Here is an 11558-nt window from a genome sequence, read left to right on the forward strand (position 1 = left end):
AGAGTGGTGTTTAGGAGATATGTACAGAATATATTACGTAGGCTTTTATGTTAACCAAAATGAGAAAAAATGAAATATAAGAAGTCAAAAAGCTCCCTCAAATCTACCAATCTTAGAATTCATTTTGGGAGGGAAGCCATATATACAAGCAAAAGCAAAAAACGAAAAAATGAAAAAGTGAAAAATAGGCATCCAAACAGCCTTACTGCAAACACTGAGTGTTAAAGCATCTAACTTAAAATCAATTGACAATGGAAATAAAGACCACCTAAACCCATGTATTTGTTTTTTAGATGATAACTAACCTATATGAAACAAATTCCAACACTCACTTACACGTGCAACTCCTGACTCGCACTTGAAGAGATTAGCAAAGGATTTTGAAATACGGATCACAACAAAATTAAGGCCCCGTTCCAAAACACCTTCTTAAAAAATAAATACTTATTTCACATTTTCAAACTTAAAAATAATGTAAATGAAAAATAATTTTTTAATTTTTATTACACCGTATTAAAGATCTCAATGAGATCTATCAAACAAAATTCATATTGATAGGAAAATAATTTGCGTAAGCACATGATTTTTGAGCTTGAAATTGCCTTCTTGAAAAATAAATACTTATTTTCCTTTCCGGAACGGGGCCTAAGTGCAACCATGATACAACAAAAGAGAACAACCTTCAAAGACTCAACTCTGATTTGATGTTAAAGTATCCAACTTAAAACCAATTGACTATGAAGGAAGATGCTACCCAAGTTCATATACTAATTTTTGAGGTGATAACTAACCAATATGAGACAATTTCAACAATGAGGGCTTGCCAAATAGCTATTACAGTAATACACAACGCATGCTCTTATTTTACATGTTTAGCACTACTCTGAACTACATTTTCTTAAGAAGGCTTTTGTGACTACTAGAATAATACATAACTTCAAAATTTCATGAGGAAAAAGGCACAAAAATACATTGCAAATTACTAGTAAATTACAAAGTAGAACTAACAAACAACCACAAGAATGTATAACTCAACTTTATTTGGTATGCACTAGTTCATACGCCGCAAAAATTCATAGCCAATGCTACAGAAATACATCTATTGTAGTGTGGTACATTTCATGTGTACAATACGTCGACGTGGATTTTTCCTCAGACAGAAGCTTTCTAATTTGGTCTTGGCTTCGATAACCTCCCATCAGTAGCCTAACAGTACACATCAGGACAATAGTAGGGAAACCATCGCATTGGCAGATTCCGGCCCATCATTGTTTACACTTGGTACAATGTTTTCAGGAGATATAAATTTCACAAACTCTTTGAGTTCAGTAAAACTGCAATGCTCACTGTATGGAACTTCATACCTGGAGAATAGGGAAACAACATATCGACTAGTCACACTTGCTTTTGCTAAGTATCTACAGAATTATGTGAACTTTAATTTACACGCACACAATAGTAGTTGCCAAGGAATTGTGCAACTATTATGATCTGGAAAATAACCAGTTATCTTTGTTAACCGTACTGTTGTGACTATGTCCATTGTCCAACATTCACATCCAAGTTCCAACAATAAAAAACAAAGTGAGGTAAAGCATTGAGATTTGAGAAATTTGCATGAAGCATTAGACTTGACAGTTACAACAGTTTGAGGCAAATCCAACAAAGATGAGCTTTTACACGAAAAAAAGAAGGTTGAGCAGGTAGATGCTAGATTGGTTCAGTTCAAATTTATTCAACATAAACCATAATTGGACCTATTCGAAACATGAGGACAAATGCTTGAATTGCTTGGCTTTTCAAAAATCAAAAATCATAATCAATATGGCAAATAATCTTCGGATACTCTACTTTTAATGCTCTGCCCAAAAGCCAAATAAACTAAACGTGCCAGCATCACTAACTACAGTTCAAGCATAGTTGACTTGATTGGAACAACAATTTTAAGATGCTGTTACTACCATATACACAATAGGAATCAAGTAATAAAAGGCACTTTGCCGGTCATACTTATCATAGAAAGAACGAGGATGAACATTGCCACCGAGTGAAGGATTACTAGAACTTTATCAATTCACCGGAAAGCAAGTGAAATAAATTCTAAACGTACATGTGCAGCAACTTGTTAGGACAATAGCAATTGCATCAAGAAATAGAAGTTTGGGTAGGCAACTAAGGCAACTAAGCAAGTATCTTCCTATGATTCTATCCGGGGCCATCCTCAGCTAATTATTTCAGAATAATTTGACCAGAGCTGAGGGTTTGAGAAGAAACAGAAGTAGTTCTAAAAAATTACAAGGGCCTCAAATTGTTAAAAACTAGTAAAACATTACCTAACAATGGTACCCTGCTGCCACCTTCTTCCTGAAGACTTCTTCTTTCCTTTGCCGAATGTCCAACCAGTTGGGGAGAAAGCAACTATAAGACTGAACCGACGCTGATCAACAATGCCAAGCATAAGTTAGTGCAGTAAAAGAGGAAAAAAAGAAAAGAAACTTAAGGTGAAACATAAAATGGGATCTCTCTTCTTGTTTACCCCCCTTTATGTTCAAGTGGACCATTTCTAATGCTATTTTAAAATTTTAATCCTTCGGCTCACCCAAGTGCTTGTAAAATATGGAAGGGTTGTTTAAGTTTTGGTACAGAAGACAAAAGGTTCTCCTAAGTTCTGTGTATGAGTATGTTCTTCCCCATGATATTTGTCCTTTGTTTTCAAAGAATTAAAGGTCTTGAATCCTTGGTTTTGTTAAAGACTTCAATAGGCACAAAATTTCAACAAGTTCATGAATTCTGACACTTTTTGTCTTAAGGTTATTCTTTGTTACTTTTTTGCGGATCTCGGTCTCCTAAACTTTGAATATGGTTTACCTATCTAAAATAATAGAACCGAGGACTTGAGAAGCATATGCCTTAGGCTTTACAACTTGACACACCGGGGGGAAGAATGCCTCACATTGTGTTTTTACTTCTTAAATCACTGGCTAATAGCCTAATACTTCTCTTTATTCAGGTAACCTCGTTCTTTTGGCATAGCCAGTATGGCCTTCCACATATAATTCTAATTACGGAGTCGTCAAAAAGCCTAAACCGATGTCACGTACAAGAAACCTCAAACTCATGAAACAACTTATATGAAACGACTATGTGCACCCATACCGCATACTGACTAGATATGCATTTCAATCTTTTGAAGCTCGCTAGTGTCCACATAGGCACAACATGAATGTGGCTCTCCTCTTCATTTAATGTGAACCACCGCATATCTTCGACAGAAAGCCCCAAGCATTCCAATAGACGTAGCTTAGCTGCAGGGACGTAGACTTTTTTACGGAGAACACGAGCCACCTCTAGAAACAGCCTTTCCTTTCCTGTTAGATAAAAAAAATGTTTTAAGGGCACGTGAAGAGATGCGCCATACAAATGCTAGAATCAGACATGACCTTATATGTAGTATGCACACTTTTGAACCTGGAATTCCATTCGAACACCAGAAGAATAAATCTCATCAGCAGAAAACACCCCTTATGAAGGAAATATGGAGAAAACACTTTCTTTCTTTCTTATTCGGATTTGTAACAAAAACTTCAAATAATTGGAGCACTAAAAAAATGGCCAAATTCTTCATCGCATTGGCATATTGGAATTGGCACGAGGAAAGCGAAAGAGAGAGTAGAGCACTACCAACAGTGTAGCTACCAATCAAGAAAAGAGTTTCGGGGTTGAAAGCTTCAGCTTCGATAGCCTCAATGACGAACTGAATTACATCCTCCTGCTTTGGGAAGTCGTACTGCATTGGATGTGAACAAACTTCAATATTGACTCATGTGAACCATTATCTAACTTTTAGACATTCACAATACCCAATAGAAGGTTAAGTTATCACATTCCAAGATGTAAACATTATCCAATGCATTTAGTGACTCATGTGAACCATTATCCAACTTCTATACATTCACAATACCCAATAGAAGGTTTATCACATTCCAAGATGCATACGGACAAACTTATCAACATGTTAACTTGCCTCATTTTGTATCAGTCACTGAATGTGTGCTTGGCTTCTAATATAAACAACTTGAGAGAAAGAAAAAGATGAATCATGTATCTAATTGACTGCTTATGCTGCAAGTGAAATAAAAACAGAAAATGTCACTTGTTAACGGTTTGATAAGGAGCAGAATAGAGTATGCCCATAGCTTATTGTACAAGTTCTTTAGCACATGAACTATGAGATTATCCACCTTAATTTGGTACCCCAACAAAAGGCCAAAACCCATGCCTCACTATAAAACCCGAAGTCTCAGTCAATTGCACAGTTGCCATTAACTGAGCACAACTCAATAGTCAAGAAAACTTTGTAATGTCAGCCCCAAACAGATCTCTATGAACAATCGTCACGTCCCAGAGAAAGCTCCTAACATTTAGATCTGCGATACTGGGAAAACTCAGTAACTAGAGAAACAGCTACTAGTTTATGCTGCAATGTCATCTCTTCAAGTAAGGTTTGGGCTACTCAGCACGAAAACAAAAACGGAACAAGGTTTGAATGTTGGTTGATGGACTTTGAAACAAGTTCTATCCAAGGACACCACCATGTTCAGTGAGAAGCAAATAAGCTACTTCACACGCAAAAATGGGAAATTTTTCTAGCAAGTAGATGCAGTTTGCTCCCCAAGTCCAAGAATGAGAACCAACTCTTCAATAAACTGTCACCATAAATTTACCTGGGGGTTACAGTAGGTAGTATCAAGTATGAGGGTTTGGACACGACTAGTCTGCAGAACAGAGATCTTTGTCATGTTCTCACAGAACCGAAAATCTCCCGTGTGTAAAACAGCCTGGCCATGTAAAATAGGAAACAAATCAATTTCAGAATGAAGATGAATATACAAGCAAAACAACCGTACATTGTTTCAAGTCAATTCCAAACACACCTTGCCACTGGGTGATTCAAATAGTATGAGTATGGAACCTGGGCAGTGGTTTGCATCAAAGCATGTCACATCAATGCCAGAAATACTGATCTTCTGGTTGATTGGTAAAACTTCTAATTTGTCCCAGGGAATCCCAATTTTCATATTTACTAGCCTTGCTGTGATAAGTGAGCAATAAATCTTCCCATGAGAAAAAGACCTAGAGAGACCTTGATAATCTGCAAAAACAAATGGAAACAAAAGCTTTGGATTTGCTGGGGATGATGGTGTTATAGACAAAGCAAAGACAATAGAGTTGACAGGTGAATGTGGATTACAACAGGTGGCTATTGGTGGTGGTCCTAGACCTTCATTATGGGTTTGACGGTGACTACAAAAGCGAGACTAGCAGACTATAACCAGCAGCCAGTGGAACCCACATAGGTTAATATTTTATTACATGAGGAATCTCAATTCTTTGCGACCTCAGTAGCAATCTGAGAGTTGAGCAGGTAGTTTATGGCAATGCAATTCATCTCTAATTGGTTTCATATAGCCGCATCTTAAACTTTCTGTTCGAATTTCAGAGGCTCTGTGCACATGTGACTCTTATTAAACCCTAGCCCAAGGATAACAAGACATGGTATTGCAAGTCTATGATCAGTAGTCTTCTCCAACCAATGCCTCAGATCATAATATTGTTCTACCAAAGTCAATGCATTCAAATATTAAAAAGTATAGTTCAAGACATAACTCATCTGCTAGATATAATCCCATGTATTATGTAAACCAACAAGAAAACAGAAAGAATAAATGCATCAAACAATAAGATGGTAGTCAAGGAAAAACAAGATGTAACTGGGTTGACTCATAAATGTACGTTAATAAGCAACTAACATAATTCAGAAGTACATGTCCCTGTAACTACAATGCCTTTTGCATGGCACCAAATAATACAGCTAAAATACTAATGAGTAAAAGTGGACTCACGGTCTATATGAAAGTGAGTGAGAAACCAATGCGAACAATCTCTTCTAAGATATTTGAATGCATCCTGCACAGAAATTTAAGAAAAATGGAAATGCATCATGAGAGACAAAAGGCAGATAAAAAATAACGCACAAGGAAGAAGTGGAAAACAAGTAATTTTCCTTGTCAATTCCATGCATCCCTGCAAATTTGATGAACCCCAACGGCAACCAGTGGAAGATTGTACAAAGCCACCTTTGTACACATTGGTTCAAACTCATGCCATTATGTATCATAATGCCACGTACATTTATTATAGAAGCCAAATATGAAATAAGCTACCCGAAGGAAGCCTTTGGAAAACAAGAATATAGGAAATGTAATGACCTATAAGTAATCCAGCACACTTTTATCAGCTTTAGCACTTCTCAAGGGTAAGCAGGCGCATTTGGTGAGACAAAGAGAGAATCATAATAGCAGTTTTGATTACAATTACCACCAGACAAACAAATTAAATGGCAAGTATTATAGATGGACAAAAAAAAACTTACCACTCGAAATGGAGTTCCTGGTACTTGGCACCACTGGGGAATGTCCCTTAGTTTCTTATGCATGATATTTTTTTTAACGACTTTATGCTTACGCCCAGCATTTGAGGGACTTCTTTCAACCTCACGTCGTTCGCTAGAAGAAGTGCAATCCTTTCTCCTGTGACCAACAGAACCAGGAAAAAAATCGGTAATCAACTTGTTCACAGCTGGTCTACTAGTCTCATCAATTGCATCTCTACAGGCATCAGTTCTTATCTCTGCTGTGTTGGTACTTTGTTTCCTAAGTTCACTGAGAGCATGAACAATCTTTTTCCGAGGACCAAGTGCAGTAACACCCATGCTGAAGAGATCCTGCACAGGAATCAGGAATCTAAGGGGTAAAAGTTGCAAAGTAGCAAAAGCATTAATATTAATGGGTATAGAAGTCTGCAGCAGCAACAAAATGCGTCAAAAAGCCTGAAATATGGGATGGATTGATTAGCTTCATTGACAATCCAAGCCCAACCTAGAATTTGAATAGGCAGCCGCCGCAGCCCAAAACCTAAGCACGGGTACGGACACAGGACATGGAGACGCAAACTCGTCATTTCTCCACCAAAAAATAGGACAGGGACATGTTAGGGACATGTCAAACATGAAGTACTCCCTCCATCCCAAAATGGATGACAATTTCAATGCTTTTGTTGTCCCAAATTCATTGTCTTCCAACTCTGCCCTTCTCTTTAACTAATTAAGCTATCAAAGCAAAAGGACAAAATGAGTAATGATTGATGGACATTTTGGGATAGTTATAATTTTAAGATAGTAATGATTGTATATCTTAAATTCTTTAGAATTCCTAAAATGGTCATCCATTTTGGGACGGAGGGAGTTTATTAATATTCTACCTATATCTTAGGATTTCATAAAAAAGTTGAAAACATTATCACTATCAAACTGAGATAAACCAAACATAGTGTTAACATTAGGAAGATACAACTCAATAGTCACTATGCAAGTATTTATGAACAAAACATAAATGGCAATTGACTCTCAGCCAATTATTAAAACCTACATTTTGACCTCTTAATGTATCCCCAATGTATCCTAGAGTCCACAAACGTGTCCGACTAAAAGAAATATACAAAATACCGAACATGAATTTAGCCTTTAGGTGTGTCCAACACATGTTCGGGAGTGTCATGTCGTGTTGTGTTCATGACCAATGTGTGACACTTGTTAGGCTCAGATACATAAGGCCAGTAGAAGTGTCTATGCTTCTTAGCCCAAAACCAACCTTAGATGCTGGCTGAAACATGGGTGTGGCTATTAGTTAAAGTGCCAAACAAAGAATCTAATAAGCTGACTACAACACCATCCAACACTTCTTTCGTTTGAGGTAGCTCAATCAATCCCAGAGCATGTTGATAGTCATAGCATGTGGGGCTGTACAGTAGGACATGTATAATCTTTTTACAGGAATGTGTATCATAGCCACATATCATTTTATACGATTGATATAAAAGTTCTGAGCACTAAAAGTGGAACAACCAAATCCACTTAACACAGGATGAGGTAAACAGGTAAACCGTAAACTAGATGGTCTAAATTGTTACTCAACCTCACGTGCTAAGAACTAAAATTGCTGACAATTGAAAATAACTTGACCGTGCATTAAGCATTGAAGGCTTAACATAAGGTTAGTATAGGCAAATTGGAGAACCTATGATAAATTTGCAAAATTGAGCTAGCCATGTTTCCCCCTTGCAGCTGTTGCTTTTGTTCACTACATGCAAAACCAAAACAAAACAACGAAAGAACTAAAATGTTTTGTTTCTACTTTGAGTAAACAAGTCTTGGTCATTTCTTGTTTCTGAACCATACCTCTTCTGTCAACCACTGTAAAGTGTCCCAATCAATTTCTTCCTGAACGAAAATCTCCTCGTATCTAGCAAGTCCCAGATTGCGTAGCCATTCTAGAACAGGGTGCACATCGGTGTTTTGCCGACAAGCTTTAATAGGAGATTTATTAACAACTTGCCCATGGCAATGAGGTTGTACATCATTATTGGCACGAACCACCTGCCAGAAAGAGAGGGTAGAACTCCATTACAGAACTACAGATATATTTAACATATAAGAAGGAACACGTAAATTCATCAGTGCCAACGAAGTCCAAACTCCACGCACGAGACAGTGAAAGGGCCTAGTATTATTTGGAGGAATGATGGACCATCACATCTGTAAAAGCAAAAACTTGGATACTCTATAGTAATGCTTTTTTTACCTGTGTAAACCTTAGTCCCACATCGGAAGTAGTTGATAATGAAGGGTTTTATTAACATACATTGGATGGCTCACCAATAACGAGGATAAGTCAGGCTAACGTAGGTGATATGCCCATGTTGGACAGTTCACTTGATAAAGGGTAAAGAATTTGTGCTGACAATCGACATGTGTAATAGGACGTACACCACAAGTAGAACTCTAATAATATACCTGCAATGCCCTATGAAGCATTTTAAACATCAGGCTACCCAATATAGTAAAAAACTATTATTGCCAATTATGAATGGTTTGTAGGCCCTTGTCTCCTAAAAATGGACTTATGATGAATTTAACATTTTAAACTTATGTAGTTGCACAACACTTCATACAAATATACTAGCACACGACACTTTTTACGCAAGTTCCAAAAAAATGTCTAGGGCCAAATTATTTATCCTGGTGGAATACTGCATGTTTGTGAGTGATTGAACGAGTCACGAAAATCAGGTATTTTTTACGCGAAGCAGAATAAAGAAATTTTAAACTGAAGCAGAAGAATTACATCGGGAGCCTCCTCCTTGTCAAGGCAGTCATTAGTATGAACCTGTCGTAACTCATCACTCAAACAAGATATGTCAGCCCCACAAAGCGGGCAATGCACTAGACTATCACCGACACCGCAGTGTTGGCGAACACACGCAGCAGAAAAATCTTCACTTCTGTTTGATCTATCGTCGTCTGCTTTCTCAGAACATAACTTGAGTAACACATCAAGCTGTGTGCAATGCTCCTCTTCCGACTCTTCACCAGTTTCTTCATCATTACTAAAAGAATCACGGACTATCGACTTCAGTAACCTGGACTCCAAAGAATTAGACGGATAACAAACCCCTCTCTGATCCAATCCCTTTCCCTCGGAAAAACACTTGGAAGTAGTAGTTGTATCAGGAGGAGAGACAATATCCTCTACGGTCGACTCTATCGAATCTAAGCCGCAATCAGCGTATGCTGCTGCGAATCCATAATCCTCATCATTCGAAGCACGTGCGGCGGAATCTTTGGGTGAGTAGATGATAGATGGTTTGGCTAACAATGGGGTGAAATGGGTTTTTGAGTTAAATCCAGGGTTTTCCTTGCCACTGATAGAGGCTTTCACTTTGGGTGTCGTTGATGAGCCATGAATGGTGGAATCCAGGGGTTTTTTGGAAGACTGCGAGCAGCTAGGGTTAGTGAGAATTGGTGGGATGTTGGTGCTAATCTGGGTTAGAGGTAGTAGATGACAGCAGCTGGGATCTTGCGATTCGTCGTCGTCGTGGTTAGGTGGAAACTTCCACAGGAAAGGAGGTTTGGGTTTCCCGGAGTTGGAGGCCATGAGATGAGATGGAGTGAGAGGAGGTCAAGAGGTCTGTTTTGGGAGTGGGGTTTTTCTGTTTCGAAATTTTGAATAATTCATGCCCAGGGGGAATATGGAGGGAACTCATACTTGTTCAGCCTGATTGAGGCTGTGAGCTGTGCACCCGCTATGGGCCCACTTTGGATCTCATTGTTTAATCGGAATCGTTTATTTTGTTCGTCTCAATGTGTGTGTATTTCACACAAAAATCTCAGTTGATTAGACATCAATAACTATTTGATCGGTGAGCATTTAACTTACAGTTTTGTTAAAATAAAAGGGCAAATTATAGTTACCCCCTCTAACTAACCCTCGTGGACACTTACCCTCCTCTAACTTTTTTTTTGGCACTTAACCCCCTCAAACTAACTGAAATTCAAACGGTCATAACTTCTTCGTCCGAAATCGAAAATATGCAAATTATATATCGATTTCGAGGTCTTGAAGTCAGCTTTCTAATAACACCAAAATCACATTACAATTCAAAGCACACAGAAAGTTATGATCAAAACGGTCTTTTTGTCTACCAGCCCTTACTCTTTTGATCATAACTTTCTGTGTGCTTTGAATCGTGATGTGATTTTGATGTCATTAGAAAGCTGACTTCAAGACCTCGAAATCGATATATAATTTGCATATTTTCGATTTTGGACGAAGAAGTTATGACCGTCTGAAGTTATGACCATTTGAATTTCAGTTAGTTTGAGGGGGTTAAGTGCCAAAAAAAAAAAGTTAGAGGGCGGTAAGTGTACGCGAGGGTTAGTTAGAGGGGGTAACTATAATTTGCCCAAAATAAAATTCACCTACAACTGTTCCACCGCTGGGGATTTAAGTACCCTAGTTGAAAAAGGGAAAGATATTGGAGTATTTCATTTAAATCTAGAGGGCAAAGATGCGTAAACATTAGAGAGTAAGGAACCCCATGGAGACAGGTCGGACATATCACTGGAAATGGCTTTTCTTGCGCTAATATGCATTACCCGATTACGATCATTGTTTTACAAAATTAAATTCACACGAAAGGAAGGAGTCCCTATGTGTCAAAAAATTCTGAATCAACACCACAATATTGGAAGGCGGAATCATAGTGTTTTTTCTTGGTGAAAATTCTCATGAGATCTTAGTTCTTAAAATTTGTACGTAATGACATGAACATGATATCATAACCGGAAGTTCATAGTCAAAGGTGATAGATTAAAATACAGAGCCAATTCCGATAGAACGTCCCATTGGTATGTGTCCAACTAAACAATGCAGCCACAAATACATCAAGAATCTTTTACATAACTCTGACCCCCAGAAACTTGGATTCTCCAGAAAGAAAGTCTACGATTACAACATTCACGACATTTTGATACAACACATGTCTATGTGAAAGTGTTTCATTGGCAACTAGATGGATTGCTAGTTTTCATTTACTAATGAGACACTGCCGCATATGCATGTTGTACAAAATGTTCATGATATTGAGTTCCTAGACCTCCT

At 37.9% G+C, this 11558-nt stretch overlaps 1 protein-coding gene across 1 annotated transcript; it reads right to left on the bottom strand.

Annotated features, from left to right (window-relative positions):
- Nucleotides 1-1004: 1004 nt before the first annotated feature.
- On the bottom strand, nucleotides 1005-10148 carry LOC131332223 (uncharacterized). The gene is made up of 10 exons (XM_058366312.1): nucleotides 9243-10148; nucleotides 8297-8494; nucleotides 6434-6784; nucleotides 5904-5967; nucleotides 4935-5152; nucleotides 4725-4838; nucleotides 3682-3787; nucleotides 3157-3368; nucleotides 2334-2437; nucleotides 1005-1364 (listed from the first exon to the last, which is right to left on the bottom strand). Exons 1-10 carry the CDS (start codon nucleotides 10050-10052, stop codon nucleotides 1220-1222), a joined length of 2322 nt encoding a protein of 773 aa, XP_058222295.1. The 5' UTR covers nucleotides 10053-10148; the 3' UTR covers nucleotides 1005-1219.
- Between the last annotated feature and the right edge of the window lie 1410 nt (nucleotides 10149-11558).

The sequence above is a fragment of the Rhododendron vialii genome, chromosome 7a (assembly GCF_030253575.1).
Source record: "Rhododendron vialii isolate Sample 1 chromosome 7a, ASM3025357v1".
NCBI classification, from domain to species: domain Eukaryota; kingdom Viridiplantae; phylum Streptophyta; class Magnoliopsida; order Ericales; family Ericaceae; genus Rhododendron; species Rhododendron vialii.

Coding starts and splice junctions, on each gene's coding strand:
- LOC131332223 (XM_058366312.1), bottom strand. CDS start 10,052: ATGGCCTCCAACTCCGGGAAACCCAAACCTCCTTTCCTGTGGAAGTTT. Junction 4,839..4,934: donor TTGAATCACCCAGTGGCAAG/GTGTGTTTGGAA, acceptor TTACATGGCCAG/GCTGTTTTACACACGGGAGA. Junction 3,788..4,724: donor CTACCTACTGTAACCCCCAG/GTAAATTTATGG, acceptor CATCCAATGCAG/TACGACTTCCCAAAGCAGGA.